This window comes from Prinia subflava, chromosome 3, assembly GCF_021018805.1.
Source record: "Prinia subflava isolate CZ2003 ecotype Zambia chromosome 3, Cam_Psub_1.2, whole genome shotgun sequence".
NCBI lineage: Eukaryota > Metazoa > Chordata > Aves > Passeriformes > Cisticolidae > Prinia > Prinia subflava.
The window spans coordinates 43,240,312-43,266,205 of NC_086249.1; the positions used below are offsets into that span (position 1 = coordinate 43,240,312).

The 25,894-nt window shown below is 42.0% G+C and overlaps 1 protein-coding gene across 1 annotated transcript; it reads right to left on the reverse strand.

The window, feature by feature from the left end:
- Positions 1-4,892: 4,892 nt before the first annotated feature.
- On the reverse strand, positions 4,893-24,880 carry MRPS31 (mitochondrial ribosomal protein S31). Its single transcript, XM_063392004.1, has 7 exons — positions 24,701-24,880; positions 22,262-22,549; positions 21,386-21,544; positions 16,824-16,976; positions 14,531-14,604; positions 10,128-10,271; positions 4,893-5,252 (listed from the first exon to the last, which is right to left on the reverse strand). Exons 1-7 carry the CDS (start codon positions 24,790-24,792, stop codon positions 5,041-5,043), a joined length of 1,122 nt encoding a protein of 373 aa, XP_063248074.1. The 5' UTR covers positions 24,793-24,880; the 3' UTR covers positions 4,893-5,040.
- Positions 24,881-25,894: the final 1,014 nt, after the last annotated feature.

The window sequence follows — 25,894 nt, forward strand, 5'->3', positions numbered from 1 at the left end:
AGTCCAGCACTTGACCAGGCAAAATTCCTTAGCCATCAAGAAAATAAGAATAACGCTCCAGTGAGGCCAAGGGTCAAGTGGAGCCCCACAGGTGCTGTGGCATAGAGGGCAAGAAATCACAAGTGCCTCCTCGGGAATCCCCTGAGCCCAGAAAGTCATCTCAGCTGTCCCCAGGATGAGCTGAGAGGACACACCAAGGAAAGAGAGAGTTTGCATCCCCATCCCTACCTGATCTGCACAGTGCAAATGCTAGCAGGGGCTGGCATCCCCTCAAATTTAGGTGGGCGAATGCTTGCCCACGTGGAAGATGAGGCGCTGCTTTCCCCATCACCTGGCTCCCAGGCAGCCTGGGAACGGGGCTGAGGGCCGCACCGGCCTCCCTCTCTGCCTCCCCCCTTCCCCAATGAAATCTGAACCGTGGCTGTTTGTGCCAGCGCTGACAAACGCCGTCACCTTTCGCTCCCTCCCTGCGGTGACGGTGCAGCGCCGGCCCGCAGTGAATCAGCGCCGGCCACGCCCGCCCCGCGCTCCGGGCCGGGGACCGCAGCCCGGCTGCACGGAGAGGCGGGGGGATGCACTGCTTTGGCTTGTATTGGGAAAATGGGAATAAAATACCAGGCACTGCAAGGGAGAAGGGAGGAGAGGAGAGCTGGCTGGCTCTCAGACACCCCTGTGCCTGGGACCGCTATGTAGAAGAGGTAAAAGGTCAAGGGGAACTCCCTTCGGCAGGACGCTGTGTCCCAGTCTCTGCAGCATCGCAGGTCATTGCAAGTCCACTTTTCATATGGAAAGAAACCAAGTAAGCTCTGGATACCACATAGCCAGCAGTTACACTTCTCCATTACACGACTTGATCAACCATCCTCACATGCCTCCTCCCACCCAGCATGGCCCTTCTAGTTTTCCTTCAGGCTTCCAGCTCTTCGAGTAAAATATAGAGCACCTTATTGCACGAGTGCATCTGCAGTTTGTCCCCAAGGGAATAAGAGCACTCTGATACAAGCAAAGCGTTGCCAGTTTCAGCCAAGAGCTCTGCTCCCATTTCAGGGTGACACTCAGCCTCCTTCCTCAACGCCAGTGTTTGCCACTTCCACAGGCAACACGTTCCAGAGCACAATCAAACCTATTGTACAGCTTTAGAACAGTTTTTGCTTTAATCTACTGGAGGGAACAGCACAAGGATTTTTATATCTAATCCAATAAATCTACACTGACATCTTGTGGAGATCCTGAGACCAAAATGCCACAGCCACTGGGCAGGGTGGGATTTATACCCTCACCACGTCCTGATGGACACTAGCACAGAGGCAGCTGGACTTTCCAAAAAAACTGCAGCTGTGCCTGCGGTGAAAACCAGATCCTGCAGCCTCAGAAGTCATTGTTCTCAGTCCACAAGCGTCATTTTAAATGATCCCCACAAGCCCAACTAAACCAAGACTATTTACCCTTAAATCCTCACTGAAAGCAATACTGTGGCCATTCTTACATAACTGTCGCTTCAGGTTTCTCAAAGCACAAGATTCTGATGAGGACTTACTTTCATGCTGAAATTCTATTATCTCTGTAAGTGCTGAAAAAAAAGTGGACCTAAATAGCACTCAAGGACTCCTTCGATACTCGTCTTCATCTAAAAATACACGGGTTAAGCAAAAACTGCCTGCAGTTTGGGAACCTGTGCAAGATTTTCCTCCATATTCACCCCATTCATTTTAGCCCCTCTTGCTAAGTCCAAAGGGTTAAATTAAGCCACTGCCTACTTTCTTCCAGTGCTCAGGTAAGTGTTCAAGGAGTACAAGCCTCCTGTTAGGCACAGCCCACAGTAACGCTGCAGTGAAATTACTTAGCAGGGGTTTACACCCAGCACAGATAATCTCACAATCCAACCATACAATTGTTCCTCCAGCTTTTTCTTACTACTGTATAGGGAGCAAATGCTCCATCTCCTCCAAGATGGCCAGAGACCCTCTGGAACTGCTGGGATAGCACCAAACAGGTGGAAGATGGAGACTACTTGGACATAACAGAAAGTGGGAAAAAAACCTCTTCACAGTGTAGCATCCAGGCTAGGGAACCCATGACCATCATTCGCAGCACTAACAACAGCCACTGTCTCCAGCAATGAACCTCTTCAGCCTCTGCCTTCCCAGTAACTCAGCCATCTCCACTCAACACAAAATCCTCCTTCTGCTATGCACTCACTGTAGTCACCTCAGAGGAAGAACTGTCACCCCAAAATTGCACATGGATAATGTTCTCCACAATTACGGCTCCGGGCCAGACTGCTCCATCTTCTTGCTCTTCTCAGGGCAATGCCAACCCCAGCCCCCAGGGAGGCACAGCATTAGTAGCACATTACAAGACCTCAGCTTCATGCATAAAGATGGAAATGGAAGAGCGCAGAATGTAACAAATGCTATTTCACCTGGGACAGATGCTAATGCTGAGCACAATAAGTTACCACATAGCACCACCTGACCAGTTACAAGAGGGGGGAAAACCAACCATCCTAAGAAAAGCCCAAACAACTCCAGAGTGGGAATCACTAGCTGCAGCACTGGATCCTCTCTGAACAGCAGACAGCTTTTACCCTTTGGGATTCAAAAGAAATGGGGGAATTTCCATGCTTGAAAGTGACTAATCTGTAAGCAATGCTTGAAAACGTAGCAAAGCCCACTACCAAGCAGTGTACACCCCAAAAATCCCCACACATAAAAGTCCTGCCACTTGGGCTCTTGTGATTTGCCTTGAGCAGTCCCAGAAGCATCCATATATATGTACAGCTACGTCTGATTATTCAAATCCTGTTGCCTAGTATTAACTCCCAAATCTATATTTAAGCACCTAAGTAGGAATTACTACAGCTTTCCAAAGATCCTAAGCATCAAGAGCTCCTGTTAAGAGCTTACCCAAGTGCTGACCTTCTAATGAATCTGTTTAAACAATAACATTCACCTCGTTCCCACTGCGGTGACATTCAGTATTTTAATGCACTCCTGAACCTCTTCTAGCAAGAGCCAAGCTTGTGAGCGTCCTGTCTTTCATATCAAAACACAGACTACAGGCAAATACACAAGAGGAGCTATTTCTAAAATCTTGCACTGACTTCAAAGTCGCTGTAACTTGTTTTAGAAAAGGCTTGAAAACAGCAGGACACAGGCTGTATGCTACAGTTTGGTAGAAATTTGGGAAGAACAGTACTTTTTAAGCAAAACATATCTGGGCATTGAACCAAAAATTAAAACTATCACAGTACCAAATGGAGATATTTTGATATAATTCTCACTCTCTCCATTCCAAAGCCAGGAAGCCTCTAAAAGTTTCTGCAAAACTTGAATCCTGCTGTTCTTACAGTCAGAAAGTCAAAAAGTTGCTGTTCCTTTGCACAGCCCAAGCCTTTCCCTTTGCCAGAAGGGCAAAATCACACTCTGGAGATGAGCAGAACACAGCAACAATACTCCAAGTCATGGAAAAAGGCCAACTCTTCATTTTTCATTCTCTTTCGTGTAACTCTCATTTTAAAAATCAATTTGCATACAAAGCTGGTGTTTTACCCTCAATCTATAACAAATTCTATATTCATCCTCCTTCCTGCTTGAGTTACAAGGAAATGTGAGAAACAGACAGGAATGTATTTATAGGACCAATAGTTGCTAATGTGGCTGGGGAGAACAAGGAAGAACACAATATGCAGGGCTGAAATGCTCTGTGAATTTAGGCAGCAAGATGGTAATTCAGAATTCTGAATTCTGAGTGAGCAGTTCTGGATGAAAATTTAGCAAAAGATAACCAAAGTAAAATACATTGCAATAGTTCAGTAGATACGAAGGACCATACACATTTCATTGGAATAAAGGATTGTCTAGAAAATAGGAAGCTGCTTCAGCAGCATCACAGGACTAGACAGAAAATAGCAGTGGCATCATGTCATCTGTAGGGAACAACTCTCCTTGTCAGGAATGCCAAGTCCTCTTTCTAGCCCTGCAGATGCAAGAGATAAGGTCTCAGCTCCAAGCCAAGTCATCAAAAAACTGTGTGCTCTAGTGAAACAGCACTGCACGGATTACTTAACATTCAAACCCTTTTCTAAACAATACTGATGGGAAGTTAGTCAAAAGCTTCAGAACAGATGTATGGAGGGCAGGAGAGACTTCAGAATCACAGAATGGGTTGGGTTGGAGGGGGCCTTAGAAACTATCTAGTTCCAAGCCCTCTTCCATGGGCAGGGACAACTTTCACCAGACTAGGCTGCTCCAAATCCCTTCCAATGTAGGTCTTGAACATTTCCAGGGATAGGGCATCCACAGCTTCCCTGGGAAACCTGTGCCAGTGCCTCATCATTCTCAAGGCAAAGAATTTCTCCTCAACATCTAATGTCAACCGTTCCCCTTACAGTTCAAACACACTGTTGGTGGCACCAATCCTAAGGAACATCACCCCCTTGTTATTTTCTGTAACTCACCAGTGCTATGCTGTGCATTTATCTCAGGAATATAACAGCCTTTCACTGAGCACATGAACCAAAAAGCATACTATTCAAATCACTTTGTCACTACCAAAAACTTTAAAATGAACCAATAAATATAGTTAGTGAAAGGGGGGAGAAAGGATTAATACTGTTCAAACACCTGTGTGGTTCATGAATTAGCAAAATGAAAGCATTGCAAGTTTTCCAGAATGGGAAAGATGATCCAAACTGTCAAGATACAGTCCAACTGTGAAGGGTGTAGGAAGCGGAATTAGACCTAGGATTTTGTATTGTTGAAAGACTAGTCTCAAATTTAAAAGACAACAGTTCAAATAAACTAAACTTTAAATGCACATTCTACAAAAGCCACACTCTTCAGTTCCTTCTTCTGCTGTCAAAAGTATCTACACGCACACAGACACACATGTAAGAAAAGATGACCTTTCAGTTTATTGTTTCAAATACAACTTTCAGGCCACATGATCACTATGCACTGACAGTATTTCCATCCATAAGAAATCATCCCCCTCGACATAACAATTCTTCATTCAAGGCTATAAGCACTTTCCCAAATTTCAAATCTCTTGAAGAAGTTCCTTCTTTTCCTCAAAATACTTCTGAAACCACTCAATATGTTCAACCTTCTGCTTAACACTGAGGTATGGGTTTTTCGAAAGCCCACAGATGACTAGTTCCATGAAGTGGCGGACAGGTCCTTCCTTGGGAAAGCCTTCGAGGTGTTTCTCCAGAAAGATATGTTCATGAAATTCAGCATCATCCTCCATCCCTAACAGAAAGACAAAGCAAAAAAGAAAAAGTTGCTATTATAATATCATGGCAAGTTTAACAAAATAAAAAATAATATAGTATGAAAATAATCTTAAATTAGTAAAATTAATGGTTCTGCTCACTTTTCTAAGAATATGTAATATTTAAATCTACTTTCTGGCTTGAAATCTTGATAAAAGCCTGACGCTGGGGTGGAAGTAGGAGGAATAATTATAACCATAAGTCAATCTTCTTGCTGAAATCCGGTTTGTTCAATACTTGAAAGTTTTGATTCATCATTGGTACCAACTTTTAGATTGCAGGCACTTTCTTCATAAATTTTTAAAGAGAACACTGATTGCCTAAATTCTGCAGAGTATTAAAGAACACAAACTAGTCTTGAACAAATAAGGCAACCTCATAAAGTATCAAATACTGAATAGCTAACAAACACATGTCCATTCCAAGTCATGCTTTTAACACCCTACTGCTATCAAATGGGCACAGAAACTGGTTTTTCTGACATTTTCTGAATCTGTGAGTGTATGATGATGTAAAAGTATTGTGTATCTCACCAGCTGCTTTTAAGTCATAGCCATCACCAAAGATGATGCATTCAGAAGCCTCCATAGGACATGGGAAAAGGGATTACTGGAGATATGATAAACCTTTGTTTCTCGTCCTATGGGGCTTTTTTGCTGGTGTTCATACTATGATGGTAGAGATAAAGACTCAGAACACAAATTCCTACAAACAGAAAAAAGGCTGCTTTTGCCATTCCTAGTTCTAAGGGAAAAAAAAGACAATTTCGGATTTCTAATGAAAGATTTTTCTTCAGTTAGATATACATGAAAATTTTTATTTAATCCAAATTTGCTTGCACCCTTACATAAAATCTGTTATTAGAGAAAAATATTGCACCACTTCAAGAAGACAAAACTGAGAAGCCTATACCACACTCGTGAGTATGGTGTACATGTTCTTCTAAGCTAGCTAGTTATGTTTTTCTATATTATTTGATAAATTTAAATCAGAAGTATTAAAATTGAGGTAATTAAGCCACATAAGTTCTAGGCTTCCCTCTTAGGTAGAGCTTTTACAGTTTCAGAAGAAATGATGCACATCTCTGGGATGGAGAAAATCATGTTTGTTAAGTTTGCATTTCTTTTTTCCCCCTTTAAACTTAAGGTACTGCAATTTTAAAGGAGCTGAGAAATACCTCTATTTTTCCTAGAAATGTGTGAGTGCAGCAATACCACAGCTGCACACCACATTTATCTCCACTGCTCTTGAAAAAAGAAAGCACATTTCCTTTTTCAGAAGCTCTTTCCTTGTTCCTTTATGTTGAAAGTTTAAAAAAATCTCAGGTAATGTCAGCTTCACAAAGCATGTATGTTTGGAAAACTATGTCCACAGACAGAAGCAGTGATGATCCTTTCACTATGTCACCCATGCTAGCTTTCCCCCACCAAGAGGAGGTAGAATCTTACTGTACCTGCACGCTACTGGTTGCTTTTTCAAATTAACAACCTTTCCAGATTTCCATACTTTTGCTGGTCTCAAAAATCCAAGAGAACTAAACCAAACAAACTCACTACTGAAAGAATCCTGATAATGCTGATAGTAAAATCTGGCCTTCTGGATGCTCTTCTTCTGGGGAAAGATACAGGGTACCTGGAGAGATTGTGTCTAATAAATAAATTCACCAATTTTCATCTTTAACCCAAAATAAGCAATTTAGAGTCTCACAAAAATGCAGGTCAGAAATAAATATTACATTATGTATTCTGCTCTCCCATTTGTCAAAGACTGTACATGGTTTGGGGATGAAGTGTTAAGTCCAAATATTTCAATTAGACCACATATTTCAATCCTCAGAAAAGTAAAGTGTGCATCACAGAAAAGGAGACTGCAACTGTCCAAAGCATCAGAGGCTGAAGCCTCTGGTGGGAACAGATGAGATAATGACTCCCCTCACCCCTAGCAAGCCCTTACTCCTGCTGCAAGCTTGTCCCTCAGCCTCTTTTGCATTGTCCTCAGAAATGTAATTTGAACGCATATGCATGGCAGAAGTCTAAAGTAGAAAATTTTCTTTTTCAACATCAAAACAAGAAGACACCTACTCTCATATCCTATTTCCAACCCCCCCACATGCTACAAAACAGAAAGTCTGGGAAATTTCTCCAGCTAAAACACTAATCCTTCCATGACATGACCAATCTTGTCTTAAAGATGTCAATCCAAACACAGACGTTCATCCTTGATAGTGAGTGTTGCTGACATGCTATTAAGATGGCTGAGTATTCAGATGTAGTGAAAAAATGTTCCTGTCCACGGCAGAGGGTTTGGATTAAATGATCTTTAAAGGTCCCTTTCAACACAAAGTATTCTATCCTTTTAGGATTTTTAGAATTGCATCAATCATGCTCTTCAGTAGGTCTCTAGAACAGACTCAGAGTTAGTAATGAAACCCTAATGCAATGGTTGTGTAACTCTGCAGCTCTCTTGGCAAGATGATCCAATACTTCTCTGCTGGGAACAGCAGCTCAGCTAACCAGCAACTAGAACAGGACTTGGTGAACTTTTGCCTGCAGAAGCAATCAGAGGCAACTGAGGAATCAATTTTCTGAGACCTTCCTATCACTTGTGCAGTAACAATCTCTGTCCCACCAAAAGCATTTTGCTCCTCGTTATGAGGTGCTAAGGCAAATTCACACCTAAAATCTGCTCTGTCCTTTATAGCTTTTTGAGTCATTATGGCATAAATGCACAGAAATAATAAATAAGGCACAAATAAATGTCTTTCCCAGCTTTTTGCCATGGCAATCATGGAGCAGCATTAAAGCTACTTAGAAGAAGGAGAATCAAGCAGAAAGAAGGATGAGTGAAAACAATGTTATGCAAGCTATATTAATGGTTTGCTAAACTGGTAAAAATTAATCAGAGGATGGAGAGATGGAGAGGGAAAAAAAAGGTGATTTTCTGCCTAACAGTGACTTCAACAGCATTGGACAAGGGAAAGGACATGCAGGTAAGAGCAAACAACAGGGCAGTAGGGTGTGGGGGGGGGAAGATTGCTGCTGGTCACTGTAGCAAGCCAGTATGTCTAGCCACATCTTCAGTGTTCTCACCAAAATAATTTCAAAACCCATGACCTCGCTGTGTACCACAAAGCACAGCACATTGCCTTGTTCGTGAAGCACTCTTAACGAGAACACCAGAGATGCTCTGGAGCCAAGAAAAAGAGTTATAAGAGGTTGTCTCTCTTTTTTTGTATTTGGTTTAATACTTTAGAGGCTTTCATAACGCTAGAAGTTGAGTATACATGCTTCCTCAACAGAAAATTTAATTCCACTTACACACATTTCTGGATACAGAACAAGCTGAAGTAATCTCCTCTTATTGAGGGAAATTGCTGTTAGTAAACTGCAAAATTAACAGCAGAAAGAGGCATCTTTCTTTTGCAGAGAAACTGAACTCACAGCATGTTGATACACTCGGAGCGAGGTTCTCGAGCTTTTAACTGTGCTTTGACACACCTGGGGTGACTAACAGCCTGTGGCTGGCAGTCTGATAGGATGGAACTTACTGACTTGGTATTTCAACCTGAGAGGTGACAGGTTTTGGGAGGCTCCACTGGAATTTTCCACATGACTCGTCTTTGTGGACAAATCAATAAAGATTCTTGTTGTAACTATATGTAAAGCCTCTTTGTCCGTTGCCCGTCCCATCCCAGACAGCGCGGTTCCAGCAGCACGGCTGCAACAGGGAAACCATTGCCCGCCAAAGACACTTTGTCAACCGACAGCCCCAGACAGCAGGGTTCCAGCCACATTACAACAACAAAAAAACCATTGGCCACCATGGTTTTAAGCTTGCAAAAACATGACTAGAGTATACTTGGATTTCTGCATGATGGAACAGATCAATTCTGGGAGCAGTGATTAAATTCTGTGAAGAAACTGCCAAATAAGATGAGAATAAACATTAAGAAACAATGAAGCACATTATTCAATTTGCAACTCAGTACAGGACAGATTTTCAAAGACTCCCAGCTTCAGATACTAACCTGTTTTGCTCCCAGTGACTGAATCATTACAAAGCAGTTCTGTTTGATGTCTTTAAAAACTTTAAAAAAACCCCAAAACCCACAGCCAAGCTCTCCCTGAAGTTATGAAGTCCCCTTTCCTATACTACACACTTTGTGTAGTTGTTCTTCACTTCCTTGACATTCACTCTCTTTCTGCTGGCATAACTTCATACGGAGCTTTTCTTTTTTTTTTATGGCAATAAAAGAAAATACTGTGCAACAAAGATGCCTAATTAACATAGATGCCCAGGGTGAGTGAATATTGTGACTGTTTATTCTTATGAAACAGACAGAACAAAGGCAGCAAACAACTGTTGAACATTTGGCCTGCCCAGATACAGAACTGGCAGATAGCTGGTTGGGATCGGAGGAGCCACTTGCTCCAAGAGCCACACCAAAGAACAGAATCAGCATTATAAAACATGCACGGCAGTTTTAAGATGCCCCGGCTTCTGCTAGGAGCTTGATTTAAAGAAGTTGCAGAGTAAAAGGTGTTATATAAGAGATTTGAACAGCCTTTTGGTGTTAAACACATCAAGGGGGGGGAGAGAGGGAGTTGTCCCCTTTTGGCAGCAGCAAGTCCTCAGATCAGCCAAACCACCTGCAAGGCTTTACCTGAAGAGTGCCAGAATGAGCTCATCTCAAGCATCTCTGATCTGGGACAGTCGAGAAGTTATGTTTGTTTACTATCAAAAGCATGACTCACAGCTGAAATACTATGTTAAAACAGTCAAAGGTCAAACATGCTCTAATTTTCAGAAAAGATAAACTGAGACAGATAATAAAAGCTCCCTGTGCACATACCAACTTCATTGTCGATTGGGTACTCCCACAGTATTCCTTCTTTTGTCCACTGGATCATCTCCTCAAAACCGTTTCGGGGAGGCTGTGCAGTTACTGCTGCAACCTCCTTTGCAAACTCCAGATCCCAAATTGTTGGTGAAGATACTAAAAAAGAAATTTTGTAAAGATCTGTCAGCAACCAAAGTCTTCTCACTAGCTAAGACAAAGTCCTTTACCATCAATCTTTACAGAGACTAATTCTTTCAGCTGCGCACATTTTTCTGCCTTATATACCAGCACCACTGCACCCAAATGAGAATTCTCTGTTGACATGAAAGTTCATTAAGTTCTCAAATGTCTGATGAAAAGCTATTCTGAACTCCTAAGGGAATATTTATTTTTATGTCTTTCACACAAAGCAATAATCTAATTTTTCCACAATCGTTCTTCGGTTTTGTCTTTCAAAAAAGGTGGATTCAACAAATTCTGAACTTGACTGGTGCACTGTGCTAAAGGAACCTTACTTCTACAGGAGTTTTCAGGTTCTTCACAACTACATTCTCCTTCAGGAAAGCAAGTCAAATCTACAAGGGATGGCAATTCTTCCCCAATGCTCCTAAAGTGTCCCAGTTTTTGTCTCTCGGGCTGAGAAACTATGATTTCTTACTCTTTTCACAAAGCTAAACAGTTCCTTTAGGGATGTATCTTTCCTGATGCTTTTCTTTTTCTTTTTTAAAATCAAAGTGCACTCATATTGCAGCAGTTTCTCTTCTTAAGGAGTTCCTGTCCCTCCACCCAGGAGAACTGGTCACGAGCCCAGACCGAGCCGCTTCGCTGAACTGAAGGGAACAAGCTGTTACCACAGGACAGGGAGGGACCTCTGGGAGTGCCCTGGGCTGCTGTCGAGTGAGCTGGCCTAAGCTGCATTCCCCTTTGTTTTCCTGCCTCCCTCTGTTATCAATTCAACCTAAGCTCTTCAGAACACAGATAGATCTTCATGTGAATTTAAATATTACAGTCCACTTGGAGTGGATCATAGCCAACAACCCATTATTTTACTACCCCTGAGTGTAAGTACTTGAGGCCAAGATATAATTCTCATCTTTGGCTCAATGGCTTACAACTGAACTGAATTTAAAAAAAGAAAAATCTCCCTCGCCTCCTTTAAGAGAAAAGGCAAGGAAAGGGCAAACACACAGAACAGTGTTTTCAGGGGTTTTTTTCGTGTTAAATCAGAATATAATTATTCAAATTATTTCTTTAGAGGAAATTTCCAGAACTACATTACCAGGCTGACTACTTTGATTTGAGGGCTAGAGGCAGGAATAAAATAGAGCTACAGGACAACATGAGAAACCAAATCATACCAGAATGAAATTATTGCCCACATCATAAAGAAACTAATAAATCCTCTAACAGAGGAAAGCAGAACCTCATTTGTCAAGCTTGCAGTAGAGGTGATGAAGATTATAATTTCACCTCATGAAACAGAAAATAATACTGACATTTTACATTAACAGTTATGAAGAGTATTTTCAGGATGGCAATTACCTTTCCAGTTAACATTGAAGTTTTCAAAGTCAATACTCAATACTTAAAACAAAACTTGCTTTTCTATTATATACTAACATATTTTAACCCATTATCTCCTTTAATATGAACCAAGACAGTGAAAACAAATGAATCAAAGTATCAAAGTATCACTGGTATTGTCTGAGATTAACACCCAAAAAAATGTTTGTCATCAGGCTTAGTCAGTATGCCAAGTAATCAGCTTCCTGGTCTAGAATATACTGTAGATTTCCTCAAGGCTACCTGGAATCAAACAAGGAAACACCACACAAAAAGCCAAAAGAAGCTTACTTCTTAGCATCTGATTACAAATAGAATGAAGTCCACTTGCTCTCTCAAACAATTTGTACACATTTCAATTTTGTGTTTAAAAAAAACAAAGCGCATCTCAGCTTTTACCTGGGGTGACTACTATGAGCCATTGTGTCTTCGTTCTGTTACTGCAAAAAAGAAATCTTATATTCTTACTGTTTTACCTGAGTAAATTTGATTCAACTCTAAATCCATTTTCTTGAACACTGCTTCAGTTAAGACAGCTAAAAACAAACACTACATCATTCATTATGGTTTTTACATGTAAAATGGACCAATTTTAAGGATATTAGCAGTCTTAAAAAACAGCAACCTGAATCCCATTCTAATAAACAACTTTCATAGAGGTGGCTGCATTCAGAAAGTTCACAGCTGCTTGAAAATCTGCAAATGCCAGTATTTGACATTTTACTAAAAAAATTAGGTAATCAAATTAATATCTCCCTGCAGTTTCAAGCGTAAAAAAAAGATTAAAAACTACTCAGCTACTATCTGGCAAAAACTTACAGTTCTACTCTTGAAACAGAAACAAATACTCATTTTATAAGATTTTAGAGAGGAGTACTATTTCTTCTGCTGCTGCTAGCTTTACATAAAGTTCTAAGTCAATATACTGGAATAAAGTCTGTTCTTAAAAAGGGCCTCAAAATAGCTGACGGAAAACAGCATAATAGAGATCAATGCTAACAATGCAGCCTCACTGTTCACAAAGGAAAGTGAGGGACAGAGTTCTTCACATGACTTGCCCATATTCGCACTCTCTTGGCCAAACCCAGCCTGTACTAAGGCCAAGTCCTCATGAGTGAAAGCAATCCCTGTTAGGCAGCACTAGGACTGTTCCTGCAGAGCTGTGCCATCCAATGAATATGAAGGTGGGTCATACCTGGTTTGACTTCAGTTTAGGTATCTTTTATCTCACATGAATTTTGGCATGTATATTTAGTGGATAAGGAATTGGTTGGCTGGTCATATCCACATGGTCCAGGGCTCACAGACCACTACAGGGCTCTATCCAGACCATGCATTCAATGGTCAAGAGCTCAGTGCCTGGATGGAGATCAGTGACAAAGAGGTGTTGCTCAGGAATCCGTTTCAGACCAGTATTGCTCAGTGTCTTCAGCAACACCACAGACAGTGGGGTTGAGTGCACCCTCAGTACATTTGCAGGTGACACCAAGCTGAGTGGTGCAGCTGACACACGTGAAGGACAGGATGCCATCCAGAGGGATCTGGATAAACTCCAGGAAGTGGCCTCATGGGAACCTCATGAGGTTCAACAAGGCCAAGTGCAAGGGGATGCACCTGGCTTGGGGCAACCTCCAGCATCGACACAGGCTGGGGGATGAACGGACAGAGACCAGTCCCGCCAAGAAGGATTTAGGGATACTGGTGGATAAAAAAAACGGACACAAGCCAGCAATGTGCATTCACAGCCCAGAAAGCCAACTAGAATCATAACATGAAGTGTGGCCAACAGGTTGAGAGAGGAGATTCTTCCCCTCTGCTCTCGTGAGACCCCACCTGAAATGCTGCAAGCAGCCCTGGGGTCCTAAGCACAGGAGGGACATGGGCCTCTTGGAGCAGGCCCAGAGGAAGGCCATGAAGATTAGAGGATGGAACAGTCTCCCTAAGAGAGAGTTGGGGTTGTTCTTGTGGAGAACAGAAGGCTCCAGGCTGACTTTATTCAATCTTTACAATACTTAAGGAGAGCTTGTAAGAAAGATGAAGACCGAATTTTTTGTAGGGCCCACTGCAAGGGGACAAGTGGTTTCAAACCAGGAGAGGGCAGATTCGGACTAGACAAAAGAAATAATTTTTTTCAAATGAGGGTGGCAACATACTGGCACAGGTTGTCCAGAGGAGTGGTAGATGCCCCCATCTCAGGAAACATTCAAGGTCAAGTTGGATGGGGCTCTGAGCAACCTGATCTAGTGGAAGAGGTATCTGTTCATCGCAGGGGGGTTGGAACCAGATAACCTCTAAAGATCCCTTACAACCCAAATTTTCCACAATTCTAAACATATATAAAGAACTTCACAATAGGTGAAGCAAGGTGTCATTTGTCAGCTGCCAGTGGGATCTTTCCAGCTCCATCTGGAACACCAAAAAGGCCCCACAGCAATCCAGTGTGTAGTCTTGGGTTCCTACTACCCTGCTTATGCTTAGCCACCAGCAGGGTAGGATTGTTTCCTTGGAATCACAGCCTCACATTTCCTTGCAATTTGACCAAGTAAGCTGGAGCCAACACACCCATCCTCCAGGCTGGCTTTACACTCACAGAAATAAAACTGACCTTTGTGACAAAAAGCCAATTACAGCCTTCAAGTTCACTAACAGTGCCCTGATTAGCACAGAAAACATTTCAATACACTGTGTCTCACTTGGTAAAAATCAGAGCTACATCAAAGTAGTCATTTTTTTTACCAGGCTGAATGCAGAAAGTGAGCAGGTCATGTCTCCTCACAAAGACAAATCTCTTGATATTCTAAAAATGTGGAACTTAGCCTTACTATGTTTTTCATTACTGAATTGCCACTAACCTGTTTTCAGTGCGTGCTCTGGTTCTGTAGAAGCCTTAGTGAATATATTAAGCCTGTTTCCCACTTTGAGACTTCTATAAACAAGAAAAGAAAACTGATATTTAGTATTTCACAACACCTTACAAGACTGCCAGATAAAAAAATCAAAAAGCACAAAATATTTTCATGAACTAACAGATCTCTGGAGACAAAAAAAAAAAAAAAAAGATAGTGACTCTCACTAAATCTTCAGGCTTCTAATCAGAGAGCGTTTATGGCTTTACTATTTGTCAGTAACAGATATTCTCAAAACATTTCCATGTGAAAGAATGAGCATAAATCAAGCACTATATTTGCAGTCAATTTTAACTGGAATATGAGGGACTCTGAACAAAGGTAAACAGTATCAAACCACAGTACTTAAGTGATTTTACAAAGTTTGAGACTATGTGAAGACTTGGGGTTTTTCCCTGTAAAAAATATTGCACAATTCAGGAACAGAAAAGGCAACAGCTAAATCAAATAATTCCTGCTGTATGACATAAATAGCCCTTTTGGAGGATTACACAGCCATCTTCTCTGCCATACAGCAAATAGTCAGAGTATATCCATATGATATATTTTCAATAGCATCACCCTGATGCTCGCTTTTCTGAACATAAAAATATTTCACTCTGACCATGTATTTTCAATCACATTTGTCATCACTGTATGCTTATATTAAAAAAATACAAGAGCTCAATGAGTAATCAAATTCTTATAAATGAAAACAAAAAAAACCCAATGTCTTTAGAATCAATTATGCTTTTAATCGTATAATCTTCCAGGTTTCCACTGAAATTCTAACAGTTCCTTTATTTTATTATTACATATCCACGGTTACCCTGTCAAGATTTACCCGTTCTGACCTTAAAATTCTGCCCTTCTGGGGAGATTTCTAATGGACTCTACTACTTCTGCAAACCTGCTCTTATCATATTACTTTTCAGTGATGAAACTACCCTGGATCTATTTCAGCACAGAACAATCTAGTTACAGAGCCTTAAAAGAATGTTGACTTAGGATTATATTTTCCTATCTCTGTGTAACTCCCAACGACATTGGCCAGATACATGCATGTCTTGGAAGAACGTTTGTTTTAAAACTACAAGTTTAAACTACTATAAAGCAACATCATTCATTTCATTGCAATGTCCTAACTCGACTTAAATTTACATATTCTTCCTAACCCATTCTTTTCCTACTATCAATTGATAAGCAAATAATTAGATTTTCAGGTATGCAGGAGGGACTAGGCCTGAGACTGGAGACAGTTTACTCACTACAGGGATTTTAAAAACTATTTTAACGTGCTGTTTCTGAAGTTATATACTAAGCACAGTTTCACCACACACAGAATACTGTACATGTACTCACCCATGAACTCATGCTTTTCCTTTCCTTTGTTACCCAAATTCTGTCTTCACCATGATCTATCTAAACACAAATGATTCCCTCAATTTTCAGGCCCTAACCCCCAAAAACGGGGATTAATTTGCAAAGTAAATTAATTACAAGAGAAGTTAATCTTACTAAAAACTGCTAGGGAAAGAATTTATTGAGCGAGAATGCAATCAGGAGGTGCCATGGGAAAATCCAAAGACTACAGGCAAGAAAAGCACAGCTTACAGGAGTAAACCAAAAATGTAAGAGGACTCCTTAATCCACTAAAAATAGAGTGGCTCCAAAATACAGCAGCAAAATAAACTTAAGGAATACTCTGAAATCCCATGTAAATTATAAAGTTATTTTCACAGGCAATTATAACATCACAGATAATAAAGAAATCAATTTGAGAATGAGGTGATAATAAATAACTAAATAAATAAACCAACTTTAATATCTCTTTAAAATCCCAACAGAATGGATGAAACTTTTCTAAATATAGAATGTTATCAAGTTTTATAGAGAAGGAAAGCAAGCTTTCAAAACCTCCATTTCCCAAGAAGTTAAGAAAGTCACATAAAATTGTAATATGCACAAGTGAAAATAATTTAAACTAGTTAAAACAAGCACAATTACATTTCAGCGCCAAGTATGTTTAATTATCTAAAATGTAATATTAAAAAATGCACATTATTTGATTAGCTGGTTGCCATGAACGACCTTGTTCACACAATTTATTTCAATGCTAACAGTATTTTTCTTGAAAAATATTGAAGTAATTTCGTTAAGCTCTGAAGTACTGCAACATTAATACGTACAAGTAAATTTAAAATATTTTCCATTACTAACTGCATACTCCTTGGGTTGGAAGTGAACACAGCAAGAATACCTTCTGGAGTCCATAGACTGAGCCGATGATCTCTCACGCCTTGTCCTTTGACCATCCTCATCCAACTGTAAGGAAATGCGACCGGACAGCCTCGACCCCAGACCCCTCTGGGCTGGGGACTGCCTTTTAATTGTCATTTCTGAAATAACATTGCTGAAATGAAAAACATGAAATGTAAAAACTCAACACACTGACAAAGCAAGGAAGTTTGTCATATGTATTAACTAGAAACTCTACTCTCAGCTGGTTTCCTAAGCTTCCATAGGACAGAATTATGCATTCCTCAGAAAAGAACACCCATCTTTAATCCATTCAAGGCTGTTGTTTTAAACCATTTGTTACATTCTATGTATGAAAAGTGCCACTTTAGCCTATTAAATCTACAATTAATGCTTTCTTTTAAATTACTTAGTTTTCAACTAAAAAAAAGAAAATCATATCTCTGTATACCAATATTCACAGATTGTACCAGGCACGTTTTGCTTAAGCAAATGGGCAATTTCTCTGGATACAAGAAATAGGTTGAAATAGGGAGGTAAAAATCACCATTTTTTTGGACAGTGCCCAGGGACAGAGCTGTGCTGCTGCAGACCAAAAGGAAGCTTGCCTTCACACATCAGCTGACACGGGCCAATCATGCCACCCTAATAAGTAGGTCACCTTTCCTGATCCACTGCAATCTGTTGCATTGCATAATCATATTACAGCATTAACAGACCACATCTTCCTTCGTAATTCTGGAGTGAAAATCATACGTGAAGAGCAAATGCTCTGATCTCCTCCAGCACCGTACGCAGCTCGTTCTGATCGCAAAGGGCAAATCACAGCCCCGTTCTGGCCCTGCCCGCGAGCTCCCTTCACTGGCAGCTCCACGGGCTTGGAAAGGCCAAGCTGGTAACCCTTCCTCACAGCCTCCTCTCCACTCAACTACTTCCAGCCACAGTCATCCCAAATTACAGCACCCAAGGTTTATAAAAGACCGAAGATGGTCTCAAAAAATAAAAATAGGCCAAGTCACAAACACTGCGTTATCCATTTTATAAAAACTGGAATGAAATTCAAACTATGCTTTTGGCAGCTTAAGTCAAAAGAGATTTTACTGACAAGAAAGAAATACTTCTGGAAAATTGTAAAAGCTAATTGCCACAGAAACACAGCATGATTTCTCCTCAGTCTTAGATGTGGTTTCAAATGGCAGAACAAGAATAGCACAGCTCTTCCAGTACCTACTCTGAAATAAATGCATCTGAAAACAAGTTTGAAATAATTTCATTTTTATTTTAAATAAAAAGCAATCTCAGATTAGCTGCGTATCTCACATTAGAAATTACTCTGTGAAGTGGCTACTGGCATTAGTGAGCTGGTGCTGGGCCAGAGGCTTGACACACTTATAAGGGTCAAAGGGACATAATTCCTAAGGTCAGCCACACACAGCTCAGCGCAACAGCTTGACTCAGCTGTGACCTAAAAGGCTGGTGTTTTCCCGTGCTTCAAGGGACTTAGGATTGCTCAGAGAAGCTCTCTTCCCTGACTTACTTGAGGTTTTGTTCTGTGGGTGTGGGAAGACTACACCACCAAGCTATCAGAACACACAGTCAATGGTACCAGTTCCTCGCTAAGAAATCCTAATGTCATCCCACCACCCCACCACAAATATGAACATTGTGGCAGCAACATTCACCACTCCATCAAGAAAAGTGCACCTGTACTAACAAAAGTAGAACTACAGACTCTTTTAATGCCTTCTGAAACAAAAAAAATATTGGTTTAAAAAGTCACACTCCATCCCCAGTGTACCCATAGCACTTAGATATTACCTCATATTCCAACACAACATTAAAAAACCAAAGTTCCTACATACACCTGCCTTCCAGAGATGGGAAGTGCTAGGACTTTTGTAACAACCACAGACTCTCTCTCTTTCCTGATTATCAGTCAATAATTATAATACTAAAAAGGGAAACCCCAAGGAGCTTTGGATATATTCCAGCCCAAGTTCTGAACTACTTTTCTTGTTCACTCAAAACAGGAGCTGAAATCGTAGGGCTGCAGATTTTATTTTGGTGCAGTGCTATTGTGATTTCCATTGAGTGATTTCAGCTCACACTGAGGAAAATAAATTCCTGTATTGTTAATATTTTCTCCTCCTAGTGAATGTCCTTGTGCTTTCTACAAGGCGATGAGATGACTGCATACAACAGTGACCTCTGGAGGTCTTGCCACAATCCTGGTAAAAAAAAATTTGTACAAAAGATCTGGACAATATACAACTCATTACACCTTATAAATCAATGGCAGCATTCAGTTTTTTGCAGTTCAGAATCATGTGATTCTACTTCTTGTGAAAGTATCTTGATTTTAAACATTGTACATAACTGAGGAATACATATCGGCTTTCAAAATGTCAGTGTCAGAATACTGAAAGCAAAACCTTTACAGAAAAAAAGGGGAAGTTAAATTGCATGCATTCTCTTACTGTCAAATAAAACTCAACACAAAATAATCATGCATGAACAAAAGTGAATGCTTTCTAATATATTAAAAACATTTTCACACATTGTGTGGATTGAGGTATCATGGAGCATAAATCATGCAAAATCAAGGGTGAGGGCTGCTGGGCTTTGTAAAATCAACATTTTTAAACACTGATCAGAAACCTGAATATACTGTATTTATCTCAAAGAACTAAGAGGTCAGTACTGATTCTAAAAGGCTACTATAACCAATTTTTTGCCATGAAAATAATCATAAATTGCTGGTCCTTCTTGAAAACTCACCTACTGATAAAGAGTTTCTGTTACCTCACTCTTAAAGAAGAAAACTAAAACTTTTCAGCATATCAGGCAGCAGGAGGAGGAGTGTATTTGCTGGGAGAAACAAGCTAGGTCACAAAGCTGCCTCAGGGAATAGAACTTGCCAATTCAGAGCACAGCAAGCCAGCCATGACATTCCAAAAAGGCTGGCTCTGGTTGAGGAAAATACATTTTTCTAATGATAGTGCTTCATCCACAAGCACATCGTAAAACATTGTAACATCACATTTTAACCCAAAAACCAAAAATATAGAGGGACTATATAGCTGTGGCTTTTAAATTTCTAAACAACTTTAACTCTCTTTCAAGAGGAAAAAAAACATTTTTGCTCTGACTACAACTTCCTTAGTCACCGTCTTTCTTCCACTGCAGCCAGAGCTGGGTCAGTGCTTCAGGGAAAGCACCACAGGCAATGAGAGAGAGAGCCTGTGATGCCAACAGGCAGAGAAACCACACCTAGACACCAGCATGTGCACCCCAAGGAAGGGAGACTGGCACATTCCAGGCTGGGCACTGCACGTGTTAGCCCACTCAGTATCTCTGTGGTCCTCCAACATCTTGGGTACCCAAGAGGTTTGAATCACATTTAACTTGGTCACCCACAGCCCATGCCACTATTGAGACATTCGTGTACTCTGCCCTTCTAAAGAACCCAGTGACAGAGAGTGAACAAGCTCCCTGGTAAATAACAGTTTAATGAACATATGCTCTATATAAACAGTCCTTATATCTGAAGAACAGATACTTTGCTTAACTTCATTACTCACTCAGCATTGTACACCCCAGTCTGTGCAATCATCTAACTCAGCCTGTTTGCAAGCATTGGCTCTTCCTTAATGTCCACTCAGGCAGACAACAGCCACAGACAGCACTAGCTATGTTTGCAGAACACTGATAATCATTCCAGCAGATCCTTTACTGATATCTACAAGTAGAAATACATGTAACCTACAAATGATAATAGATGGCTCAAGCTTAGATCCTCAAATCACTGTCACAGAATAAAACTAAGATAAGCAGCTTGCAGTTCGCACTGCACACAGACATGAAGAAAAGTTTTACACTTCTATTTTGGTAAAGATCCAATTTTCTGTTTGGTTCAGCATTTCACCTGGATTTAATGCCTTATTTTCTGCACAGTTATTTAAATCCTAGCTGAAAAAAAAATAGAAAAAAAATTGTCTTTAACCATGATCCAAAAGAGCCGTATGCACAACTGTTTGAGTTTCCAAACAAATGTTTCTCATCTGTTTGAAAGCCACACTGGAAACAGAGTCAAGCCAAGAGATGAGTTTCATGCGTTGACTGGAAAGTTTTGAAAGGAAGGGTGGGGCTATAAACAGAGCTGCTCTAGTTCAGTTCTGCAGAGCTGTCATGAAAATTCACCAGTCCAGACAGAACGTCTGAAACATCTACAAATCCATCCATTGTGTGAGGATTTTGGAAGCTTGTGGCAAAAAAAGAAAAAAACCAAACTCACAAAAAAGCTGTTGTTTTGCTAGCATGTCCAAGAAAGCAATCATCCTGAGCATGAAAGCCATTCTGTTTCTGCAAAACCACTTTAGAAAGATGATGGCAAAATTTAGAGAGTTTGGTACAACCAGATCAATAATGTTACTAATATTCATTAATCCTAAGGATAAACTGTCCAAAGGTATCTTTTAGGGCCACCTTTCCAACAGAAGGCAGTGATGACATCGCAAAATCAGAATTTCCAACATAATTGAGAAAAACCATCAATACACAGACCGTAGGTTAATAGTTCCCCCCTTCTTCTGTTTATCTGTGGTTTCTTCATGCCTTCTTAGTTGTGCAAGGAGTTCTGATTCTATCTGCTTCTTGTCGCGTGGAAGGGAAGATGCAACTGCAGAAGCAGCCTTCACCAGTTCTGGATTTAGAGGTTTGCCCCTGTAAACAGAGACACAACAGATACAGAAACAAACAAACAACAAAAAGCCATTAATATATTTAAATTGTCATTTCTGTACTGCCATTTTATATCTTAATAACTCAGAAGCTAGTCAGATATTTTCCCAAATGGGGGCGGCCAGTGGGACAGGCAGGTTTGCCCTATATTGCCCTAATTATCAAATGCTGAAGAACTCTGACAAGTTCTTGTTTCCCGCCCTGGGGAAATGGCAGCCCTGTGCCACTGCAGAGCCCCTCGGACACACAGCTTGGAGACCACTGGCAGCACAGTCCTGTGAGGTGATAAATATGATATAACACACTGTGGAGAGGAGCAACTCCAAAGACTCAGCAGTCACAATGCCATTCTTAATTTTTTTTTCTTTTTCCTCAGTTTTGCTGCATTTTATCTGACCAGTATTTCCCCCCTTCCATTAAAATAATTTTTCCACAGGCAGGTGCTAATGCTACCTTTCCACAATCTCTGTAGAAATGCCTTTCCACAGTGCCAGTAGAAAAAGGCAGCATATGGTTGACAGCACACAGCACCTTTTGCCCAGATTCTCTCCTGTGATTTACTCCAGTCTACAACTGTGCACCACACTCCCTTACAAGATTCTTTTCCACAGCTGGAAATTGTTTATTTTGTCCTAAATTACGAAAAATAAAGTTGAAATAAGGATAAAACAGGCAAAGAAAAGTTTGCTTTTACTTTACCGTTGGGCATCTTGTGTAGTTCCCTGAGGCACAGAACCTTCACTGTCCAGGCCTTGCAGCTTGTTCACGGCTTGCTTCTTGTTCTCACTGGTTTTTAATTGTTGGAGTTTCTTCCTGTAGCTCACTTCCACTTTCATATTACCAATAATGTCTAACAGCTGCTGCTTTGGTGTTTCTGCTCCATCCTCCTGTCTCTTTGCTGCCCCTTCAGGTGTGCTGTCTTTGGAAGCAGCAGATTTATCTTTGTCTTTAGAAAGCACACTGCTTGTGCTGAAGAGTTCCTGTTTGCTAGATGATACACAAAGTGAGGAAACAGTTAAAAATAGGGTCCAAAGCTGTATTTTGTAAACTTACCAAAAATCCCCAAACAACAGCTACAACTTTCTAGGCCCAACTGAATGCAGCCTGAGTATGTCAAGTACATGTCAAACATGGACCTTATGGTTTCCTCATCACAAATACAAAGTAAACAACTTTACGCATCACTTATTTGTGAGGAAATAATACAAAAACTTAGAACTTTAAAAGTATTTCTGCATTAGGTAACAGTTTGAGTTTACTGGTACCTGATAGCTAAATTCATTGGTACTATAGAAAACCATTGGAACTCTTAATATGAGTCAATAAAGAGATTGCTCCCAGCCATCTGAAAAGAGACTGTACACGCACACTTTACTTCACATGTTTTCACACTTATGGCACTGCTACAGATCACATTCCCCTTCTCTGGAACATGGATTCAGCTGCAAGTTAACCCAGTAACAAACAGGAAAGTTATCTGGGTTACAGCTCCTCTGCTTAGTTTAGCACATCACTGGAAAGAAGCTGAAATGGACACAGTGCAGCTGAGGATGTGACGCTGGAGACAGCAAGGAGCTGCTCAGGAGATTCTGCAGCACAGACACAGCCCCATTCTCTACAGTAACTATCATAAAATTCAAAGAGGTGCTCTCTATAACATCCTAAAATGCAGTGTTTACACCTTTACATTCACACCTACTTACTTTGTTTAAAAATCACCCTCAAGTTATAGAAATAAATCTTTAAAAATGATTCAAAATAAAAAACATCAACAGATCTTAAAACACTTCCACATATCTCAAGGAATCGTTGTGGCATACCTCTCCTCCTCACACACATCTCTCCTTGGCTAAAAAAGGAAAATCTCCCAGTTTCAGCAGGCACTGCATCACACTTTGGTCACTCTGCACTTGATAAATTGTCAGCATTAAACCCTAAATTTCAATGCTGAGAAACAATAGGAAAATTTAAGGAAAGCTTCAGAACCTCATTACTGGGAAGATGGTTGGAGCCTGGCTGTTTCACACTGCACTGTTCTCCACAGGTCTTTGACAATTTATTGAGGCTGCGTGCTCATAAAACTATGTAGCCATTCAGAAATCAGAGAATCATGGAATGTTGAAGGGTTGGAAGGTCCTTAAAGGTCACTTAGCCCTAACATTCCCTGTCATAGGCAAGGACACCTCCATTAACTGGGTCACTCCAAGCCTTGAACACTGCCAGGGCAGCAGCATCCACAACCTCCCTGGGCAACCTGTTTCAGCATCTCACAACCCCCAAGAAACGCACTTCTTTGTAATACCGAACCTAAGTTTCTCCTTTCCATTTGTACCCATTACTCCTGATGTAATTTGTACTCATATTCCTGATGGAGAGTCTCTTTCCAGCTTTCCTGTAAGCCCCCTTCAGACGCTGGAAGGTTGCTGTGAGGTCTCCATGCCACCTCCTCTTCTCCAGGCTGAATAGCTCCAACCCTCTCAGCCTGGGCTTTGCCTACAGCATCAGAAAAGCACGGCAAGGCTGAAAGCCCCAGGCACTCAGCCAGCAGCACACTGCAGTTTGCATCCCTGTATTTCACCTACCATGCAGTTGGCCTTGTGCTGGGGAGCTTGGCCTTGGAAAGCAAACACAGCTACCAAAGAACCCGAGCTGCTTTGCACACGGGGCCACCGCTGCTTGTTCAAAAACATCGAGGAGTTTTGAAATAAAAAAACAAATGAACGCACAACTGAGCTGTCATTAAACTAGTTTAAAATCTTCTGGTAAAAACGGAAAAGAACTCCCAAATAGTGCTCTTAGCCCGTACCTTGGGCAGGTACAGCAATGCCCAGCAGGCCGCGCCGCTCTGCTGGTGCAGGGTGCAAAACCACGCTCAGGTCACACACGCGGATCATGCACACCGCTCCCAGACGGGAAGGACAAGGACAGCAATCCAAGAACACGGCCCACGCCACTCCCCTCCACCCCACTCCATTCCCCGCTGCCTGCTGCCCACCGCCGTCACCGCCACCCAGCCCCGGTAGCCCAGGCGAGCCCCGTCCCTCTGAAGGCCGCACCCCGGGGCACGGCTCGGCTCATGGTAATGCCCGGCCGGCGCCAGCCCCGTCCCCCGGGTGAAGGTGCAGGGGAGGCCGGTACCTGCGGGTCCCGCCGTGTGCCCCGCCGTGGGGCCGCGCCGCCCCGAGCAGCCGCGCCGCCAGGCCGCCGCCGCCCCGCACGCCGCCCCACATCGCGGCACCGCCGCCGCCGCCCGCGGCCCGCGCTCCCCGGAGCCGCCGGCCGGCAACGCGAGCCGCGCACGGGCGTTCCGCGCAGCAGCGTTCCGCCCGGCTCCGCCCCGCAGGCCCCCGGCAAAGCCCTCCCGGGCAGGCCGCTCCGGGGCAGGCCGCTCCCGGACAGCTTGGGGCTCGGCGCCAGGAGTTAGGTGCTAGGAGAGCACTGTCAGCAGGTCGAGGGAGGTGATCCTGCTCTGCTCAGCCCTGCTTCGGTCACATCTGGAGTAACGTGTCCAGCTCCGGGCTCCTCTGTGCAAGAGAGACATTTGGTTAAGGCTCACATCTTTCTGAAACATGCTTCAAAAATGTCCCCAGACCTTCACTGCATTAGTGCGATCTACCCTGGAGAGGACAGCACTATCCCATCTCTTGCAGTGACTACTTACTACTACTCACTTCTCCTCCGTGTGGTACTGTCCTGCTTGACCCACCTCTCCCAGCAGTCGGAACTACACCCACTGCTAGGTGCTGGGGCAGCTTTGATGATCCGGCAGCTCTGGCTGCTAGCCTACTTGGCAAGAACTGCCATTCATCCTCCTAGACAATGAGGATTTCCATATGAATTAGGAAATGCAAACTGCCCTACAGGGAGCAAATGGTTTGTCTGTGGTTGGCTGGAGATGGTGTAGGGCCCAAGAGATAGCCTTGGACTGCGGTACCCTGCAGAATGGACAGAACACACCCTGCAAGGGAACTCTTTCCCACATCAGGCAAGTTTCCATGGCATCCCCCGTCAGCTTTCTGTCTCACAAAGGTTACACATCCCTCCAGTGCCAAAATACTCTGTTGAGGACGAGTTGTGCCACTCTGTCACACAGAGGACCATCAGTCCCAAAGCAAACGACACATACCCCGAGGCAGACCCCTTGAGTGCCAGAAAGCACTTCCACATTCCTGCAAAGCTCTTATGAATTAAGGTCTCTGCACACATGTCCCATTTCTGTCATGCCTAAAATCCCATGAGGGGAAGCTTGAGGTTAAACCCCAAAAAAATCGATACCTCATCTTAGGAGAGTCTCTCGGGAGTTCCAGCATTTCTTCCGTGGTCTCCCTACAC

Excerpts from the sequence above, each read along its gene's own strand:
- MRPS31 (XM_063392004.1), bottom strand. The coding sequence starts at position 24,792 with ATGTGGGGCGGCGTGCGGGGCGGCGGCGGCCTGGCGGCGCGGCTGCTC. Across the intron at positions 21,545-22,261 it reads ACTACACAAGATGCCCAACG|GGGCAAACCTCTAAATCCAG; the intron begins GTAAAGTAAAAG and ends CTCTGTTTACAG. Across the intron at positions 10,272-14,530 it reads AGAGCACGCACTGAAAACAG|TATCTTCACCAACAATTTGG; the intron begins GTTAGTGGCAAT and ends TTTCTTTTTTAG.